This window comes from Lithobates pipiens, unplaced genomic scaffold (genome assembly GCF_037356315.1).
Source record: "Lithobates pipiens isolate NorthernLeopardFrog02 unplaced genomic scaffold, aLitPip1_a1.2 Scaffold_3, whole genome shotgun sequence".
Taxonomy (NCBI): domain Eukaryota; kingdom Metazoa; phylum Chordata; class Amphibia; order Anura; family Ranidae; genus Lithobates; species Lithobates pipiens.
In genome coordinates, this window is record NW_027507790.1 from 285329786 (window position 1) to 285352311 (window position 22526).

At 47.6% G+C, this 22526-nt stretch overlaps 2 protein-coding genes across 3 annotated transcripts in view; one reads left to right on the plus strand and one right to left on the minus strand.

Moving 5' to 3' along the window:
* Nucleotides 1-19438, minus strand: part of PLXNA3 (plexin A3) — a 162963-nt gene extending 143525 nt beyond the window's left edge. Inside the window, exon 1 of the mRNA XM_077463262.1 lies at nt 18198-19438. Within this exon, the coding sequence (XP_077319388.1) occupies nt 18198-19343 (1146 nt within the window). The 5' untranslated portion in view covers nt 19344-19438. The remainder of the gene's footprint in view (nt 1-18197) is intronic.
* Nucleotides 1-22526, plus strand: part of LOC143941218 (uncharacterized) — a 354111-nt gene that overhangs the window by 192610 nt on the left and 138975 nt on the right. The gene's annotated exons all lie outside the window — the stretch shown is intronic.

Consider the following 22526-nt stretch of genomic DNA (forward strand, 5'->3'; position numbering starts at 1 on the left):
TGAGATTGCATATTCTGCTATATTTACATTTTTGGTAAACTCATTCAATGAATCCAAGTTCTACAAGCTGAGATGACATGCACTGCATTGATGCATTCACACAATTTCACAGTAACCGTGAGATAAAACAAAGTTCTGGAATATTCCTTTATTCCATTGTTTTGCAAATCTATGTACACTACAAACTGTATGATGGAATGGGTTCTGATATCGTGTTTTACTAACCTGACAGCTTTTTATTCTAAATAGGAAACCTTCATTTTGTTTGCAAATATTAAAGATTCTAACTACCAGCAAGAATAAGTCCTCACATTTAAAGCGCACCGGTCATTTCAGATCCATCATGGCAGCGCCTGTTAGCGGGCATCCACTCACCTGCTGCTGCCACGTCCCTCCCCTTGTTGCGTCACCGCCGCATCACCAGCCGTCCCATTATAGTGAATGGGATTGTCGGCGAGTCACCAGCGGGTCAGAGGAGGAGCAGCTGCAGGACAGATGACAGTTGCTCTTTGAAAATGATGATATAAATTGAGTTGATTTAACCATTTGCCGACCCCCGCACGCCGATGTACTTCCCTACATTGGGGGCGTATATCGTTGTTATGGCAGCAGCTAGCTGCCATAACCCTGGTATCCCTGCGTTCGGCCGGTGGTCGGCTACAAGATAAAAGTGATCTCTGCGGCAGATTCACCGCAAGATAACTTATCGGTGGCGGGAGAGGGCCCCCCCCGCCACGATCCGGTGCCCGCCGCCGATTACCGAAGCCGTCGGCAGCGGCGGAGGTGATCGCATCTGTCTCCTTGCTAGGTATGGGGGGACAAGTGAGGGGGAAGATGGCCCCCACCCGTCTGCATACCATAGCAGGGCGGAAGTGACGTCAAAACCTCACTTCCGCCCATACTTCTTAAAGGCACTTTTTTTCGTTATTTTGAAAAAAGGTTTTTTTTTTCTGCATTTATGCCCCAAATATGAGATGTGAGGTCTTTTTGACCCCCCAGATCTCATATTTAAGAGGTCCTGTCATGCTTTTTTCTATTACAAGGGAAGTTTACATTTCTTGTAGTAGGAATAAGGCCTCTTTCACACGGGGCAGATCAGTAATGATCCACCCCGTGAAGATCCGCTCGCTCAGCGGGGATCGCTCCGTTGTCCGGCTGCGTTGTCCTGCGGCTGTGGACAGGGCGGTCTCCGCACACTGTGCAGGGACCGCCCTGTCAGCTCTCCACTCTCCTCTATGGGGGACCGTCTGTCCGTGTTCATCCGATCTGCTCTGCAGACAGATAGAAAAATAGGATTTTCCTCCGTCTGCAGAATCGGACTGTTGCGGAGGCGGACGAAATCGGGTGTCTGCGGATGCTCATCCGCAGACACCCGCTATCCCATAGGGATGAATGTATGTCTGTATTTCATCCGCAAACGGATGGATGAAATACGGACATATCGTCCGCATGTGTGAAAGGGGCCTAAAAGTGACACATTTTTTTTTTTTTTTTTTTTAACAGTGTAAAAATAAAAAATAAATAAAAAGGTAAAATAAATAAGAAAACAAAATGATTTTTTTTAAACGCGTCCCCGTCCCGCTGAGCTTGTGTGCAGAAGCCAACAAATATGTGAGTAGTGCCCGCATATGAAAAACCACATGTGAGGCATCACCGCGATCGGTAGAGCGAGAGAAATAATTATAGCCATAGAACTCCTCAGTAACGCAAAACATGCAACCGGTCGAATTTTTTAAATGTCGCCTATGGAGATTTTTAAGGGTAAAAGTTTGGTCGCCATTCCACGAGCGGGCACAAATTTGAAGTGTGACATGTTGGGTATCAATTTACTCCGTGTAACATTATCTTTCACAATATAAAAAAAAAAAAAATTGGGATAACTTTAGTGCGGTCTTTAATACAAAAAAAGTGTATAAAAAAAAAAGTGCGCTTGTAAGACCACTGCGCAAATACGGTGCGACAGAAAGTATTGCAACGACCGTCAATTTATTCTCTAGGATGTTAGAGAAATTTTTTTTTTATAATGTTTGGGGGTTCCAAGTCCTTTTCTAGCAAAAAAAAAAAAAAAAAAAAGTTTTTAAACTTGTAAACACCAAATCTAAAAAAAGAGGCTTAAAGTCTTAAAGTGGTTAAATCAAGCCTTTGCTAGTGATTTAAATTGAATTTATTTAATTCAAATGCAATCTGTCTGGGTCAGAGACTCAACCTACTGAATCCGGAGACGGTCAGGCAACTAGCATTTTCAAAATATCAGCAGATTAAACTCCATCTTTACATCTCGTACCTCCAAACTGGCTGGTGAAGCAAAGCCAATAGAAAGGCATAAGACGGGTCAGATAGGAGGTCAACCTCACCTTCCGTCTGTAATACAGCGCACATCGCTTTCAAGGCTCCTGGAACAGTTTCAGAGAACGTCAAATCAGTGCAAAACACGCCATTGGACAATTCTTCTGCCTCACACTCCATATTGCCCATTTTGGGGTCACAGCATGGATCCTCCCCTCCCCCTCCTCCTCCCCCCGCAGCTTCTGCTTTTCTGCTCTATTGGATGGATGCCCCATGGGAGACGTCTTATGTCATAGTGACATCTTTCCAATGATGGACGCCACCTGTCCATATCCCCTCCTCTCTCCATCAGTCAAATATGCCCTCGATTTTTACTGAATGGATTTATGAGATCCCTTTACATCAGTGTGCCGGCAAAACACAACGAAGGAAGCCTAATAAATTTCTAATCACGTTCCACAACAGGCATGATGTATACAGATTTATATTGATCATCATCAGTATTACATCCGCATGCCAATAGGAACACATGACTGTTTTCCATCTGTAAAAAGACAGGAGAAACGGATAGAAGGAATGGAACAAACCTTCCGACTCCCCGACTCCTCTAGCGTTTTTTTTTTTATATGTAAAGTTATTTATTCTCAAAAGATCATAAATTTAAAAGTCAGCTTTGTCATTTTCAGGGTCCGTTCACACGAAGAACCACTTTTGGAAATCAGTGCTGTGCCACAAAGTCGGCGTCGCACCGATTGGGAAAGCTGTTACCCATCAGAAAATGCAAGCTTAGTGACGTTCCATTGTGGCCATCTTGGTACACCCACACTCGTCCGCAGTAAGCCTACAGTCTGAAGTCGCCAAGCGGACATCTTTTTACACCAGCCGCAGTCTTGCATTTCACACTTATTTTTACCAGTAAACTGAGCTTATATCATGAAATACAGGATTTGGAACGCCGTCAAACTGTTTTGAGGTTGAATTTTAAAAGCAGCGGTGTTCTGTCAGATTAGCAAACCTGTGAGATCAGCAGGCTTGCCGATGCTTTTAAAAATTCAACATCAAAACAGTCACACGGACTTCCAAGTATTGTATTTGACTATATAAGCTCCGTTTACTGGTAAAACTAAGTGTGAAATGTAAGACTTCGGTGGGTGTAAAAAGATGTCCACTTTGGCCGCCTTCTGACTGTAGTGTGCGGGTGTACCAAGATGGCCGTGCCGAATGTCACTTCCGTTACATATTCTGATAGGACACCGGTAATAGGCCTTGATTTGACATGTCAAATTGCGCCGATGTGAACGGGGGTTCAAACAGCTTACATATACCTGCTGTGTGTTCACATTAGAGCAGGGATCTCCAAACGTTCTACACAAAGGGCCAGTTTACTGTCGTTCAGATGTTATTGGGGCCAGACTATGCCCTATTGGAGAAAACAATGCCCCACCTTTAGTGTAAACCCCCGCACACACGATCCGAAAATCGTACGAAAAACACCGCTTTCGAATGGATCATATGATAAACAGATCGTTGGCACACAGCTTTCAAAAGCCGATCGTGACAGTTCATCCGATATTATCCGATGGGACAAGCACCAAAAGTTTCCTTGTACGACGATTTTCGATCAGTAAAGCCGTCATCCGAAAATACAATACAAATACAATACAACACATGACATCACTTCCCATTTTTCATTTTGTCGTATGAGAACTTTCGGAACTTTAGTAACCCATTCAATTTCTACTTCAATTTCTACTTGCGACTAGCAAGCGAAAAAAGTCGATCTGTCGTCCGATTTTTGGATCATGCGTATGGGGGGCATTAGGGGGGTGAATAGTGCCCGATATGTAAATATACAAAACTTGCATAAAAAGACATGGCTGTAAACAGATTTATACCGATTGTCATCAGTATACATCCACACTCCATTAGGAATACAGAAGGCCCCTTTAACATGGGGCAAGTTTCACCAGAAGTCCCCCTGCTCAGCAGGAAACTGTCTGCCGATCCCCACTGAGCAAGTAGAGGGCTTGTCTGTGTCCGCAGAACAGACAGACACAGCCCACTGGCCTCTATGGGCAGCCAGATGTAAACGGACAACCTGTCTGTTTATACCCGACGCCCATCCAATCAACAGATGGGGAACGGATCCCTATCTGTCTGTTTTCAGTGGATAGAATCGGATGTCTGTGGGTGTCGATGGACACGTCCGTAGACATCAGACGATCCATAGAGGAGACTGGAGGGTCCGTTCGGGTCCACCTGAACAACCTACAGGCAGACCTGATCGGGATCTTGGTGCATATCTTCTTCAGCCGGGACTCTCGCATACGACTCATTACAATGATACGCCAGCAGATCCCCATCTATTTATTTTTAGCGGATCGGATGTCGGCATACACACGTCCGTTGACACCCACCACTCTACAGAGGGCATTGGATGGGCCGATCGGGTCCGCCTGTCAGTTGTTTTTTAGATCGGCCCATGTGAAAGGAGCCTCACTGTCTTGTTTTCCATCGGCAAAAAGAGGGAGGAAAACCAGACAAGGAATTCCCATTTAAATAAGAGACTAAATAATTGGAACATTTTGGATACAATGTGGATGAATTAAATCCACTGCCAAAAACCAGTAAACCGAAACCTGGGGAGCAACGTCCACCTCCTGCCTATTCTATAGAATATTAGATGGGTAAAGCTCGCAGTCTCTGGCGGAATTTGAATTCTGTGTGTCCTTGGAAGAGAAATTTCCCTTTACCATGTGATGGGTGTCAAACAGTAAAAGGAAGCAACAAGTGACAACCTCCCCTTGTCCTATAGGATGGGTACCTGGCAGAACAGGAAGTGAGGAGAATTTCCCCAATGGGGACAAAGACCATTATAAAAACATTTTCTAGTAAAGCAAGCAAGGCTTAGAACTTTCCCATCTAAGCGAAGGGTGGCAGACGAAGTGGTGTAGTGGGGTGGCACAGTGGAGTAGTGGGGCGGCACAGTGGAGTAGTGGGGCGGCGCTCTCACCTAGCAGTAAGAAGGGTCGCTGGTTAAAATCCCAACCACGACACTACCTGCCTGGAGTTTGCATGTTCTCCCTGCGTGGGTTTCCTCCGGGTACTCCGGTTTCCTCCCACACTCCAAAGACATGCAGGTAGGTTAAAGCGGGGTTCCACCCTAAAGTGATCGGAACCCTCCCCCCCCCCCCGGTGTCACAATTGGCACCTTTCAGGGGGGAGGGGGGGTGGAGATACCTGTCAAAGACAGGTATTTACACCCACTTCCGGGCATAGACTCCCGTGGGAGTCTACGCCATTTCCTGTCCTGCCGCGCTGTCTGCTGGGGGACACACACGGGTCTCAGACAGCGCGGACAATTCCTATTGCGCTGCGCGACTCGCGCATGTGCAGTAGGGAACCGGGAAGTGAAGCCGATTCGCTTCACTTCCTGATTCCCTCACCTAGAATGGTGGCGGCAGCAGCCGAGAGCCGAGTGATTGATCGGCCTCGGCATCGCTGGACCCCGGGACAGGTAAGTGTCCATTTATTAAAAGTCAGCAGCTGCAGTATTTATAGCTGCTGGCTTTTAATATTTTTTTTGTAGGTGGAATCCCTCTTTAATTGGCTTCTGTCCAAAATTGTCCCTAGTATATGAATGGGGACCTTGGATTGGGGCTCCTTGAGGGTAGGGACCGATGTGAGTGTGCAATGTACAGGGATAGGGACCATTGTAGACACTCAGGTTGAACTGGATGGACTGGTGTCTTTATTCAACCTTACTAACTATGTAACTATGAAACAAAACAACAAAGATGCATCCACTTGCTATGGTAAGACGAAGCATTTTGAAAGCCTACAGAGCTTCCAACCACTATCTGCTGTATACAAAAAAAATATTGCCTGTAATTTGTCTTTATCACTAGATTGCTCCTTTAAAAAGACATTGGCACAATCCTGACGCCAAGGAATAACCAGCCTGCCACGTCGACAGCAAGACCGTTCCAGGACACCCAGCGAAATGTCACATCTGCGGCTACTGTGCCGCAAATAACAGGGTGTCGCTGTAGCTGTGCGGCCTTTGAAGTGGCTTCTCGGGGGAAACCACATTGTATTTAGAGCAGCGCTGTCTGCTATACTCATCCCTTCACGCTGCCAGACGTGTGCGCCTATGAAGAATGCTGAAATGAACATCACGTGAGGCCACACAGCAGACGGGAAGAGGAGAGCAAAAACTGGGACAAACACATGCAGGAATCAAGTCTGGTGTACGGCGGAAAAATTAAGGCGCGGCGGCGTACATTTCATTTTCTGAAATAGTTCAGACTTAATTACATTTACATAATGCCTGCTTTCCCCAGACCTCCCAATTCATGGCCTTATTTGCAACCTTCTGTCCCCCCCCCCCCCCCCCAAAACAAAACGACAGCCTGGAGCAGCCGTGTGCAATGTAAAAGCTGCAGATTGCTACGTCTAATGAACATGCGTCTGGATACAAAACTCAACGCAAAGTCTACAGTCTACACGTGAAAAGAAGCGCCATTCACAAACATGGCGTCTTATTTCTCTCTCGTGTTTTAGTTACACCTTAAGCCTAGGTTCACACCTATGCGTTTGCAGCAGCGCGTGCGGACATAGCAGCCCGTTCATTTTCTGTACCTGGAGGGATAAAATAACAGCCGCAGGGGAATCGCATGGTGCAAAAGCCTTTTCCTGCACCTAAAAACATGCCGTGGTTTCAGAAGCGTGGGGGGCACCGAGAAGTGGCGCGTTTGGCTGTGGGTGGTTGCGGGTGCAGGAATAGGTGTCATTTACACCCCATCTTGCACCCACCCATAATAGTGTGAACCCAACATAAGGCATCAGTCAAACTGGCATTCATTCATTCCTGTGTTCGCTTTTGTAAACGCAGGAGAAACGATTCGAGGGTTAGAACTTGTGCCGGACGGATCACTTTTTCTTGCATTTAGATGATGATCCTGCTTTTAGCCGTAATTACACGAGATTAGAGAGAGCGTCCAATCAAATCCTAGACACACAATTCTATTTTCTCTAAATGGAGCTAAACTGACCGCAGGTAAACGCTCACCAAATGGCACCACAAACCTCATTCCACGCATTTAGAAAGGTCTTTAAATGCATTTTTGATGATGCCGGTGTGACCAAGGCCTTAGAAGCAAAACCTTGTAAATCCCAAGTATTCCACATGCACATCACAGGACTCAGAGTCGGGCTTCGCGCACACAGGACATTTTTTTTTTCTCCCCAAAAAAAATAAAAAATCTGCAAAAATCTGTGTTAAAAATGTATCTAAAGCCACGGTTTGCAAAGGGCATTCATTAATTTCATTGGTGGCATTTATGCATGTCTGACTTTTCTTTTGCCAAAATGCTCTTCTCCTGAACATGCTGGCGCGGGGGTGGGGGTGGGGGTGGGGGTGGGTGGGGAGGGGGGGGAGGCAGGAAAAAAAAGTCAAACGCATTTTTGACCCCCAGTGTGCAAGAGGCCTGAAAGCAAGTCATAAATGATGCCATTTTCTTTTCTGCAACCATGCATTACTAAGAAAGAAAATATAGTTTGATTCCCCCAGAGCCATTGCGTTCTCCTGGCAGGAGGGGCACGGGGAGTTGTCCCTGCCAGGAGGACACATTTGTTGCTAGCAGCTATAACCGCTGGCAATAATCGCATGCCAGAGATCAAACAAGCTGGTAGCACCCAAGTCAATTTATGGATCCACTTGGGTACAACCAGCCTGCCCAACAATGGATCAAATCTCAGCCGGTCCATGAACTATGGCTGGCTTAAAATAATTGTAAAGTCTGTTATTTTCATAAAAAAACATGTTATACTTACCTGCTCTGTGCAGTGGTTTTGCACAGAGCAGCCTGGATCCTCCTCTTCTAAGGTCCCTCTCTGGCTCCCCTGGCCCCTCCCACCTGCTGAGTGCCCCAACAGCAAGCAGCTTGCCATGGGGGCACCTGAGCCGAGCTGCAGCTTTGTGTGTCCATTCAGACACGGCACCCAGGTTCGGCTCCGCTCCCTCTCTCCCGATTGGCTGACTTTAATTGACAGCAGCAGGAGCCAATGGCGTCACTGCTGTGTCTTAGCCAATCAGGAGGCAGAATCACAGATGACCCGGCCACTCGTGGACATCACTGGACAGAAATGGGGCTCAGGTAAGTGTTTGGGGGTGCTAGGGCGGCTGCTCCACACAGTAGGCATAGAATGCATTAAGACATGGGTGTTCAACCTGTGGCCCTCCAGCTGTTGCAGAACTAGAAGTCCTACGATAGATTGCAAGGCTGATCGTTACAAGCACGACTCCCAAAGGCCGAGGCATGATGGGACTTGTAGTTCCGCAACAGCTGGAGGGCCACAGGTTGAGCATCCGTGCAATAAAGCAAAGTTCCACCCAAAAATTTAACTTCTGCTTGAAGTACTGGTGACCCCCTGACATGCCACATTTGCTCCCACTTCCTCTCCCTCCCCCCCCCCCCCCCCCCCAACTCCCAGAAGATTGCCCGGCCATCCACAGCGTGTTTTGCGCATGCGCGAGCCTGGCTACAATGCCAGCGCCGCGGAGAGGAGGGGAGGGGGAGAGGAGTGAGGCTTCATGCGCCCACAATGCTGGACCGTGCGACATGTGAGCGTCTGTTTATTAAAAGGCTGCAGAAAACACTTCTTGTAGCCGCTGACATTTAAATGGGCGGAGCTCCACTAAGAAAAAAACCTTCTGTCTTTACAATCACTTTATGGAAAACTTCCTCTCTGCGAGTGCCGACCAAAGAAATGCCAAAACTTTCTACAGATCGAGACGCTGAGATGAATGCAGGTTTCTGAACCCGGGTTCCAGAAGTTTCCAGGGGATCATTGAGCAAGGACAATTTCTGCCTCTCACATAAGTTCCAACTGCCATCATTGATCTTTTTAACTATCTGTAGGGGGGTAATTTTTCCCAATGACCACAAGTGTTCGGTCCCTTCCACACATGCGGGTCGTTTGGATGAAAAAACAGACATCAATGAATCTCTATGGAAAAACTGATGTAAATAAATGATCATCCATTGACATCAACACACATCCTTTTTTCTTCTGTTAGGCCCCTTTCACACTGGAGCGGTGCGGGTTCTGGCAGTAAAACTGCACTATTTTTAGCGCTGCTTTACGATCGTTTTAGTGGAGATATTCAGCCAAGAAAGGGTTAAAACCACCGGTGGTATAGCCACGCTGCCCCATTCATTTCAATGGGCAGGAGCGGTGAAGGAGCGGTATACACACCGCTCCAAAGATGCTGCTAGCAGGTCCTGCCAGTGCACCGCTCCAGTGTGAACGTCTGAGGGCTTTCAGACTGGAGTTTGAGGAGCGGCTTTCAGGGCGCTTTGCAGGCGCTATTTTTAGCCTGGCTCTGATCGGACCACCCATAGCTCTCTGGAACAACGGATATCAGCGGACACCCGCCGGCAATCTGAACAGGTCCGCTAAGAAACAGATGGGGATCAGTTCCCCATCCGTCAAGCAGATCGGGTTGGATGAAAGCCAAATGGAAAAAACGGACAGTCAGTTTCCATTCGGCCACCCAATAGAGACGTGTGGGCTGTGTCCATGTCAGATTTGCAAAGCGGAGAAGACACAGACCTGTCATCCACCTGTTCAGCAGGGGATCTGCTTGAACCTGCTAGTCCATGGGCCTCCCCCCCCCTGCACAGTCCATGGGCCTCCCCCCTCCCTGCACAGTCCATGGGCCTCCCCCCTCCCTGCACAGTCCATGGGCCTCCCCCCCCCCCTGCACAGTCCATGGGCCTCCCCCCCCCCCTGCACAGTCCATGGGCCTCCCCCCCCCCCTGCACAGTCCATGGGCCTCCCCCCCCCCCTGCACAGTCCATGGGCCTCCCCCCCCCCTGCACAGTCCATGGGCCTCCCCCCCCCCTGCACAGTCCATGGGCCTCCTCCCCCCCTGCACAGTCCATGGGCCTCCCCCCCCCCCCTGCACAGTCCATGGGCCTCCTCCCCCCCCCTGCACAGTCCATGGGCCTCCTCCCCCCCCCCCTGCACAGTCCATGGGCCCCCCCCCCCTGCACAGTCCATGGGCCTCCCCCCGCCCTGCACAGTCCATGGGCCTCCCCCCCCCCTACACAGTCCATGGGCCTCCTCCCCCCCCCCCTGCACAGTCCATGGGCCTCCTCCCCCCCCCCCTGCACAGTCCATGGGCCCCCCCCCCCGCACAGTCCATGGGCCTCCCCCCCCGCACAGTCCATGGGCCTCCCCCCCCCGCACAGTCCATGGGCCCCCCCCCCCCCGCACAGTCCATGGGCCTCCCCCCCCCGCACAGTCCATGGGCCTCCCCCCCCCCCCGCACAGTCCATGGGCCTCCCCCCCCCCGCACAGTCCATGGGCCTCCCCCCCCCCCTGCACAGTCCATGGGCCTCCCCCCCCCCCTGCACAGTCCATGGGCCTCCCCCCCCCCCTGCACAGTCCATGGGCCTCCCCCCCCTGCACAGTCCATGGGCCTCCTCCCCCCCCCCCTGCACAGTCCATGGGCCCCCCCCCCTGCACAGTCCATGGGCCCCCCCCCCCTGCACAGTCCATGGGCCTCCCCCCCCCCGCACAGTCCATGGGCCTCCCCCCCCCCGCACAGTCCATGGGCCTCCCCCCCCCCCGCACAGTCCATGGGCCTCCCCCCCCCCGCACAGTCCATGGGCCTCCCCCCCCCCGCACAGTCCATGGGCCTCCCCCCCCCCTGCACAGTCCATGGGCCTCCCCCCCCCCCTGCACAGTCCATGGGCCTCCCCCCCCCCCCTGCACAGTCCATGGGCCTCCCCCCCCTGCACAGTCCATGGGCCTCCCCCCCCCCCCTGCACAGTCCATGGGCCTCACCCCCCCCCCCCCCCCCGCACAGTCCATGGGCCTCCCCCCCCCCGCACAGTCCATGGGCCTCTCCCCCCCCCCTGCACAGTCCATGGGCCTCTCCCCCCCCCCCCCTGCACAGTCCATGGGCCTCTCCCCCCCCCATGCACAGTCCATGGGCATTGAAGGGCACAGCAAAGGCAGAAGCCTTACAGCTGACACAGAAGGCTGTCGCTTGCCAGCACCCGCCTGGCACCCGATTCTCCCAGCTGGGTGGCGGCTCCCTTACACAGCTCACTGCCTCCTACAGGTGGGGAAAGACTGGAGGGCACAGTTGGGGGATCAGGTTGTGATGGAGACAAAGAATTGATTTCCCAGCAGGGAGGTCCGGTGGCAGAGCAGCAGGTCTTGGCGATAGTGGCAGCCTGTCCATCACTGATCATAGCCATTCATTTAATGAGGATAGTCAGGAGTGCATTTCTGATATCTTCACGAGTTTCATAGAGTGGAAAATGCGGGAGACAGAAGGCAAACCGACCTGACCAGCTGGAAGTGTTTCTGTTCTGCTATTTGCCTCATGTCAGGGGCAGTCAAAGGGTTAGGATTTAATTGGAAGACCTGAGAAAATAATTTGCACCACCGCTAAACATGCTCCATTTTTTTTCTCTGCATGCAAAAGAGGAAGATGTTGGCACCCCGGACTCTGCTAGGAAGGGACTGCTTATTGCTTGACAACAAATACACATTGGCATTAACCTTAAAGTGTAAAATGCCAAGAGCATTATGGTTTGTATAAGCATCTAACATGCCCAGCTTAGCAGAATTTCCTTAATGCCCGATGAAGGCGGCTAAATGCTTTGTAAAAGCTGCAGCCAGCCACCGATCCAGATTAAAGATCCCCGCAAGAGAAGAGATCATATACTCGCCCCTCCAGCAGCATTCGTCTGCACCTTCTCCCACCCTTCCAGAGCTGCATCCATCACTTCCGGGAGTGTCCCCCTCATGTCCCCCCACTATGTGCCTTGTTTCGACCCTCACATCACTCTGAGCTCTGAGAATGGAACCATGGCATGCTTTGGGGAACACGGAAGTTGAACATTCCCGTAAGTGTTGGCGGTGCAGGCGGCCTGGAGGTCTGAGCACATATGAGATATGAGATATGTGGGGCAGATGTAGCGCCTTATACACTTGTTTTCCTTCCTGCCAATGACACGTCATGATTGCAATGCCATTCTGACCAAAAATGTAGATCATTTCAACCGCATTTGCTGAATTTTCCAACATGACGTCCAAAGTGTCCCTTCTTAATGGAAGAAACTGTGCAAACTATTTAAAGGGTTTGTAAAGCAATAGTTTTTTCATTCTAATGCATTAACAGGGATCTGCAATTAGTGGACCTCCAGCTGTTGCAAAACTACAAGTCCCATCATGCCTCTGGGTGTCATGCTTGTGGGTGTCAGTCTTGCTATGCCTCATGGGAATTGTAGTTCTGCAACAGCTGGAGGTCCGCTAATTGCATCTCCCTGTATGCATTAAGATTAAAAAGCTGTGTGCAGCACCCCTCTAATACTTACCTGAGCCCCATCTCTATCCAGCGATGTCCACAAGTCCCTCAGCCATCCGGGACTCTCCCTCCCAATTGGCTGAGACACAGCAGCGGCGCCATTGGCTCCCGCTTCTGTCAAAGTTAGTTAGCCAATCAGGGGAGAGAGGGGGCAGGGCTGAACCACATCTCCTTGTCTGATTGGACACATGGAGCTGCGGATCAGCTCTGGTGCCCCCATAGCAAGTTGCTTGCTGTGGGGGCACTCAGCGGGAGGGAGGGGCCAGGAGCAGTGAAGAGGGACCCGAGAAGAGGAGGATCTGGGCTGTCCAGTGCAAAACCAACTGCACAGAGCAGGTAAGTATAACAGGTATTTATTTTTAAAAAGAGACTTTACAATCACTTTTATTTGTTATGTAGACATCCAGTGTAAGTTTTTTTTTGTACTGGCAACCATTGTGAAGAGTATACAGACTGGTGTCACAACATTGCATCTACCTCATGCTCAGTTCTGTAGAATATAAGATATGATCTGACATCTCATGTTGAACAGAACAAACATTTTAAAGCTGAATTCCAGAAATTCTGCCACTTTCTAACACCTGCTGACTTGCTATGGGTTAAGTCAAACGAAGTGCATGCAACCTCCTGGACTTCTCTTTCATTTACACCCAAGCTCTTGGAGCACAACTTTCGCTACACTCCCATGCTCCGACAGACACCAATTACTCATATAGCAGCAACTCCATCCGCCCCTACCCACTACTACCCATTCACAGAAGGCTTTCTATTTTGTGAATGGGTTCACATAATACAAACTGCTGTGTGATTGTAGGAGGAGAAGGGCAGACACAGCGGATGCATACAACTCAGCTGCAGGAGCTGAGAGCAGGTGGTCTAGCATCACAGCTCCCAGTGCTCTGTAAAGAAAAAAAAAAAAAAAAGAAGCCTAAAAAGGTGGCATGCACCTCATTGGATCCAAAAATTGTAGAAAGTGGCTGAATTCCTGCTTAAACATGCATCTACAACCCATGTACTGCATAACGGGATGTGTTACATAAAGTGTAATAAACATTATGCCGCGGTTCATATGTTCCTTATTGGAACCACACTGACATTTTAAAGTGGTTCGAAGGCTAGAAAAACATTTTGCCACCGGCTGTACCTCCCCCTTAAACACTTGGTGCTCCATCCATCCCCGCTGAGCGGGAAGAGGACAGGTCCGTCTCTGCACCCTGTCAGAGCGTGGCTCTCCCCTATGGGGGATCAGATGAAGACGGACCATAAAGTCCATCGTCACCCAATCCAATTCCTCCATCACACTTTTTCGGATTAGAGCGGGATCGGATTAGAGCGGGATCCTTCCACACGGACGATCCGTCCACCCAAAAGTTTTTTAGGCAGACCTGAATGGACACTCAATAGAGGTCTATGGAGGGGCGGATGTTAGCGGTGATATGTCCGCTCACATCTGACCCGCTCTGATCAGAGAAAATGTGATGGATCAATCCAGGGCTGTGCCCATCTGTAGTGCTTCACGACTCTCTCTTCTCACAGGAGGATTCGGCATTCGGGCAGCAGCGGGAGCCATTGGCTGCTGTCAGTCAAATCCTATGAGCAGAGAGCAAGGGGCATGGCGGAGCCAAACTGTGTGTCTATGGACACACACAGCCTGGCTCAGGAGTAAGCCCACATTGTCTGCCCTCAGCTATGAGGAGCCGAGATTGCCAGTGGGGGACCCCAGAAGAGAAGGTTTAAGGCAAGAGCAGGTGAGAATAACAGGTTTTATTTTAATTAAAAAATAGCCTTTAGAAATGCTTTAAAGCGGTTTTAAACCCAAAACCAGAAAAGAAATATATTGCAGCTTGCCAGTTATTAGAGGTGGTGGCTGCTTACGTTTTCCTTTTTTTTCCCCTCTGTTTTCAGTTTTCACTTGGTGATCTGGCCAGTAACACACCACCTGTTATACAATGCCTCCACTCCAGATGAACGAGCAGAGGGGTACCTTTGGGCAGCAGTATGGTCAGTCTTGGAGGGAAGTGTTAGATGCACTAGCAGATTTAGATATAACAAAATTAAAGTGCTTGTAAACCCTTACAAACCACTTTGACCTACAGGGCAGCCTAGATTAAGGCCTAGATTAAGGCTTACCTGTAGGTCCAAGAAATATCTCCTAAACCTACACGGTTTAGGAGACACTTGCCGAAAGACAGCGGTGCGCAGGCGCACTGAGCGCGCCGCTATCAACGGCGATATGCTGCGAGTGGCGGCTGCCATGCGCGAGTGACGTCATCGCGGCTTCGCCGAATGACATCAGTGGAGCAGCGAGACCCACCAAGAAGATGGACACTCCGGACTACAGAGGACAGCGGTGACTTCGCTGGCTCCTGTGTCAGGTAAGTGACACATAATGGGCTACTATGCGATGTGATGCGATGTGATGCGATGCATAGTAGTTCATTATGCTTTACCTTTGCAGGGAATCAAAGAGGAAGTAACACTCATCAGGATTTACTTCCTCTTTAAGTCAAATTCCAGCTCAAACTGCAGGTACACACAGCAGTTACAGCAACAGTTTTGTTCCTTTTGGGATAAAGGTTTTACATGAATAAATAAAAGTTGCCTTTTGTAAGCACCCCCGTCAATGGTAAATAGTTTACCTCATCCCTCTAACTGCTACATCTGCAGGACAGCTTGTTCTGTTGAAAAACCGCAGACTTGCTGGCTGGATCACCAGGTGAAAAAAGGGAAAGGAAGCCTAAAAAACTGTATTAGCGTGTTTCATGCTATTAGATTGAACCATATGGAGGTATTCCCATCAAATGTGCGATCCATACGTGAGGTTTATGCACAAGATATTGTTTGAGATTTAATATGCCGATTATCAGCGAGTGAATGCAGATCCCTCAACTCTTTTACCTGCTTGAAAGTATTTCCTGTGTTATGGAAAATTTGAATGCAAAATTACCGCATCTTTACCGAATTCTCCAATTGACCAGAAACAAGTTCATAGATTTGGCTTTGTGTGTATTTGGTGAAATTGCTAACAATTTGGCAGCCTAAAGTGGAAATAGATTGTATAGTCAGTGTGTGCATTAGATCACGATTGTGTCAATACCGAGCCTAGCCAATCCAAGTGACTGGCGAAGCTCGGTGCGTGTACACGGCCTTCGCTGGGAATGAGCGGGTTACACGGGACACATTGGCTCCAGTCCTATTAATCTTGTTTAAGTGGATGCAGCACTATTTGCCTTTCTCAGTTCCGAGCAGAGCGCCCGTGACAAGCCAAAACCATACAAAGGAATTTAATTAGCTCGCAGAGCGCCTAACGGAGCAAGTTCCACTACGAAAAAAATCAATTTTTAATAATGTTATACATTAAGCAACAAATCTTCACATGTGCCTTTCACACCCCCCCTCCCTGTGCTTTGCTCCGCTCCCGCCCCCAACGCCGTGGAGGGATGGGCAAGAGCCCAGCAATTCCTAATACAGGAGATCTATGGCTAGTGCAGCGTGACAGATGAAATCTAGAGGGAAGAGCAGAGGATATATACACCCAATATTGTGGAATCTAAAGAATTTTGTTGTGTTGCAAAATACCTTCTCTCCATACAAATATCTATCACTGAATAACTAGATAAGCTATCCTTGAAAAACACAAAAACACAGCACAACAAAAGCCAACTATATTCCCTAACAATCTGCTAAAATGACTCGCTTTACTTTTTCATCCACCAAGCACAACCACCCACCAATGCCTCCATACCATCCAACCACCCACCAATGCCTCCATACCATCCAACCACCCACCAATGCCTCCATACCATCCAACCACCCACCAATGCCTCCATACCATCCACCCACCAATGCCTCCATACCATCCAACCACCCACCAATGTCTCCATACCATCCAACCACCCACCCACCAATGCCTCCATACCATCCAACCACCCACCCACCAATGCCTCCATACCATCCAACCACCCACCAATGCCTCCATACCATCCAACCACCCACCAATCCCTCCATACCATCCACCCACCCACCAATGCCTCCATCCCATCCAGCCACCAATGCCTCCATCCCATCCAGCCACCAATGCCTCCATCCCATCCAGCCACCAATGCCTCCATACCATCCAGCCACCAATGCCTCCATACCATCCAGCCACCAATGCCTCCATACCATCCAGCCACCAATGCCTCCATACCATCCAGCCACCAATGCCTCCATACCATCCAGCCACCAATGCCTCCATACCATCCAGCCACCAATGCCTCCATACCATCCAGCCACCAATGCCTCCATACCATCCAGCCACCAATGCCTCCATACCATCCAGCCACCAATGCCTCCATACCATCCAGCCACCAATGCCTCCATACCATTCAGCCACCAATGCCTCCATACCATCCAGCCACCAATGCCTCCATACCATTCAACCACCAGGGTCATTCAGTGATATCTGCTCTCCTAAGCACTTTAGCTTTCTGATATCCAGCAGGGCAGGTCCATTCCCAACTGAATATTTCAGTACTTTCCAAGATTTTTTTGATGGCTATAGTATAATTCCCCAGTTTTCTAGAAAACTGCAACTCTAGTGGACTAGACCCTCGTTATGATTTATACCACCAATAGGGCAGGTCCTTTTCCAACTGAAAATTTTGGTACTGCCCGTTTTTTTTTTTTTATGGTTATAGTATAATTCCCTGTTTTCTAGCAAACTGCAAAAACTAGTGGACAGGAGCCTCGTGATGTATACCAGGGTTTCTCAACCTTGTGTTAATCAAGGCGCCCTTTAAAATTAGTGACCGTCTCGAGGTACCCCATTCTAAAATGTAAATAAAATGCTTCTAATTAGCTTTACAGAATGCAGCAACACCCACGCTTAGGACACCCAACGTTAGAGGCAATTAATTCTTTCAAAGCAAATACACTTTTGCACACTGGTACTGACTAGTATTCCAATGTTTCCCTTCATCAGTCAGCTAATGTCACCCCATTGCTGGGTGGAGAGGGGCAGGGGTCAAACAATGATGCTGTGGAGGCAACGGACATCCTCCTTATTAACTGATGTCACTGGTTGTTCGGATGCCAGTGACTAGAAAGGTATAATGATGCAAAATGAAAACCTGTGGCTTTGTGCAATTAAAAGGTAGGATTCATCCAACTGCTACAATTTTTGATAAATTTTTAGGCATTTTGCAAAGACACCCCAGAAGAAACCTCAAGACCCCCTGGTTGAGAAAGGCTGGTGTATACCACCAGTAGGACAAGGCCACTCCCAAACTCAATACTTTGGTACTTCAAGATTTTCTATGGCTACATTCGAATTTCCCAGTTTCTAGCAAACGTCAAACTCTTGTAGAAAGGACCCTCATTGCTGTCGTTTACAGATATTGTTCTTTATTATTTTTACTCTTAAGATCATTTTCCTACCTTTCAAATGTACGCTTTTTGTATATATTACCCCAAAGTGCAATGGAATAGGGAGGATACCAAGCAAACAAAGATCATGAGAATAGTATGTAGCAGTTCTTACCGTGTTTATACAGTTGAGCTCCTTATTCAGTAACCAAGGCAGCGATAGCTTTCCTTCTCCACGGTAACAAGACTGTATCCTCTCCTTGATGCGTTTGTTAATCTGGCTGAGCGTGAAAAGGCAGAGAACAGACTCTCGAGGTGGGTTGGACCTATTTTTTTGCCCCTGAGAGAAAATTGTGAACAGAACATCCTCATCTTCGGGTATCCCGAGCTCCTGTGCCAGCTTACGCCCTGGACGATTAAGGTAAGCACTTTGAATAAGCCTGTACTCCACTCCATCCTTGGTGCATCCAATGGGGAACTCCACATAAGAGTAGAATTCAGGATCTGCAGAACACATCCGCACAATTTTAGATGTAAAGAACTTCTCCCCAGTGGCGTCATTTACCGTCTGTTGGGTATCTAGCTGGAGGGTCAAGAAATAAACAAACCCACCACTGACAAAGCCATAGACGTAGTATATGTCAAATGAAGGGTGCTGGGAAAGGGTATCTGAAGGGACTTTAATCTGAGAAGAGACAAACTCGTCTTGGTACACCAAACGAAACATCTCCTCGTTCTCCTCGTTTTTTACCAGCTTGCGACTCGAAAGCGTTGGAAAGTACTCGGATTTGCCATCAATGGAGGTGCCAATGAAGAGTTTACTCTGCTCACCATCTTGTTCCACAATCACTCCCGTCATGGAGTCCGGCTCTCGAGCTCCGGATAAGTAATGTTCCTTGCGGTGGTGGGGCTCCCCCAACTTGAAGAGGTTGTCCAGCCTCAGGAACTGACAGATACCTTGCCATACACTACCACAAGCCACCAACCGGTTCCCAGTATAATCGATCAACAAAAGTCTATTAACGTTCTCTGAAGGAAAGAGCTTGTGTGTACAGACGCGCACAGAGGGCGGGGGGTAACAGCTGGCATTATCGTCTATGGGGCCAGTCAGGTGAGAGCGCAACTCTGTCAGGTTCTCTGACAGCTTATAGACTCGGTTCACCGCGCCAATATAAACGTCCCCTGTGTTTTTGTGCACTGCAAGATGAGTTAGAGAGGTGTCAGACACGGTGAAGCTTGGAAATGGAGAGCTGGCTGCACTGGAGCTGGACACCCACAAAAGAAAAAAGTAAGGGGGGATCAAGTCATTTACCAGCCTCATGTTGTACTCTTATAGCAGTCCAATCTTTTCCACCAAAAGATGAAACTGACAAGGTCCAGTGTGGTTTGCCAATTTTCAGCTTAATATCCTCGGGCCTTAAAAAAAAAGAAAGGATAAAAAGTTAACATTTTATTTTTATCAAGAACATAATAATAGCTATGAAAAAAGAAGCACACAGAGGACATGCAGAGCACAGTTATTGCAAGGCAGCAAATTCAACACAAGACACAGACCCTCCGTTAATTGATCTAATATTTTTTACACAATTATTAAAATACATAATCTATTCAATATCGGTTACTGGTAAAAAATAAAAAAATAAAGTGTTTCTATATATTAATTTGCTTTACTGATCCTTGACAATTCCTCTCCAAAGGGCCAACAAGGCCATTGTTGTAAACATTACATCAAAGAATGTGGTCTGGTACACCCAGCGACATGCCTCCACCCCAGAGTTGCACAATTTATCGTTAAAAAATTGTGATCTCGATTCAACTCCCCCCCCCCCCCCCACGATCTCTATTGCAGAGTTTGCTGATTCTTTTATATAACAAGTGGAGAGACTTATGGGCAGTCTGCCAAGTTTTTAACATGAAACATTGTAACTAACTCTTCCTTCTTAGATCAAAGGAATAACCTGTGTACAGAAAAAAATACAGGCAGTCTGCCAAGTATTTAACAACCTGTAAATGCAGTAAGTTTAACCACTTAAGTATCAGAAAAAGATTTAGACTTTAAGTTAAAATCAATATTTTTTGCTAGAAAATTAATTGGAACCAGTAAAGTTAGCCCAATTTTTTTTTGTTTTAATGTGAAAGCTGATATTATGCCGCGAGAATCGTGATCTATCCTCTAAGAGAAAAAGAAGCAGCTCTACTCCATCCCTTCATCAATATATCCATACAACCAATTTATTTGTCCTGAGACTCTAACTGGGGCACAACACATTCGACTAATAAATAGTTTCCAACATTTGTCGTTTAATAAATTCATAAATATTGCACATAAAAAATAAATAAAAAAAAAAAAAAAAAAAGGATAAAATTGTAACTAGCTAGTCTGTAATGAATTCATATTAATGCATTTCATATATAAATATGTTGGCCATATACAATCCAGCTGTCATTACATGATCAAAGCAAAAGTTGCATCCAAAAACTCAACGCGTTTCGTACTCTTTGCATGTATAGTATCGGTAAGGTAAGACCATCAGGCATGTAAGCATACCCAATGGTATCTCAGAATACATAGACAAATTCAAACCTCAAAAGCCACCAGAGGAACTCTGAGCTCTTGTACACACGGTCAGACATTCCGACAACCAAATCCGTCGGATTTTGTCCGAAACTGTTGCATACACACAGTCGGGCAAAGTTGTCGGGAACAGAACGTGATGACGTTAATTCATTACGACGGGACTACGTTGACGCTTGAAAATTGGTCTGGTTATTAAGGGTGTTTAAGTGCCCAGTGGTCAAAGAGAATCTGTGACTTTGCTCACACATGGATTAGCGGCAGCCATCGAACAGAACGAAGCAGCAGGGAAGTACCACAAACATGACAGATTCTCGTTATAGGACGTTCTAGCCTGGTGGTTGAAGCAGACCTTGCGGTAAAATGAAAGGTCCCCTTATTAGATCAGAGTCCCGCCTTTAAAATTTTCTATATTTTATGAGGGCAAAAATGTACCTGTATAAAAAAAAAAAAGTTAGCGTAAAAATACTTACCTAACCCTCGTCCTTTGCATCACACGCAACATTCCGATCTTTTTCTGCAAGATTCCTGAGGGAAAGATAAGTACCCCAAATCATGTGAGAAGACACTCCAGTCCATTGTAAGATCATCTTCCCATGAGATTTGGGCGCTCATTGTTCCCGGGATCTCACCATGAACAGCACTGTGATGTCATCCTCACCGAGGCCTCTCAGGAGCAAATACAGTATAGATAGCTTTTTACATCTACATTTCTGCCCTTATAAGCCATAAAAGGTGTTTCACAGGGGGAGGGGGTCCTGATCTAATAAGTAGACCTTGCATTTAGCTGCAAAACCACTTAAATCATTTTTTTTTTTTTATCAAAAGAAGCAGATCGAGTACTTTTTGGCATACTTTCAGATCTTTTTTCTAGTAATCAACGAAAAGTCTACTAGAAAACAGACCTAAAACCAAGGAATGATTGATGGGTATTTTATAGAAGGGGTACACAAAAAAAAAAAAAAAAAAAAAAAAAAAAAGGGATTAAATAAATAAATACAAAAATCAGCAGTAAAACGTTTTTCTTTCAGTATCTTTTTATGACTAAACCAAGTCGCAGATTCTTACCGAGGGATCCACGGACTCTTCTCAGCAGATCCTCCCGTCCTCTGTCCAGTTCCAATACTTCCTAAGAACATGTGGCAAGTTCACCACCTGCACCTTATGCTCCGGACTTTGATGCCGGTATTTGTGCAAACTGTTGTCTGGCATTTGGCCTCCAGGCCGATACACAAAAAACAAGGGGATATTTCAAGATTTTTTATTTATTTTTCTTAAGGACATGGAAAGCCGCCAAAGATGCTGCAAGCAACCTTCGAAAACTCAAAGACAGATTTCAAATCTGTTTAAAATCTCACCTTCCATTTGTTAAAAGTGACCTCACTAAACGGCACCAAGGTATTGGTTGGCTTGCTTTGGCTGCAATAGTATACTATACTTAAAATGACTAGCCTGCCTAGACCGGCCTACCTCTTCCAAACATCGTCATATCTCCACAATACTAAACGGAACCCATGTTTAGCTTGCATACCTTTCTGTGGGCTAAAAGAAAAGAATTATGCTCCGCACACACTAGTAGTTTTTTCCGACAGCTCCGATATTAGTACAGCCATGCCCCCTGCTGTTTTATTGAGTTCGGACAGGGGGATGGCCCCCTGCCAGAACACTCCAGTCATTGGCCGAGAGCCCTGATCTGAAGCCAGTTGCCTTCGGTCATGCCCCTCAGGTACCCACGGGCCCAATGTTGGCCAATTTCTATTGGACCGGCCGATGCCACCCGACCGTGTATACCAGGCTTCAGGCTCGCTTCACATATATGCAAACCAGATACTTTTTGAACTGCATCTGATTTGTATAACATGTGAACCACACCGGCTTTTGATGGAGCCAGTTTACATATACTCATGCCGGTTGGGTGAAAATTGAAAC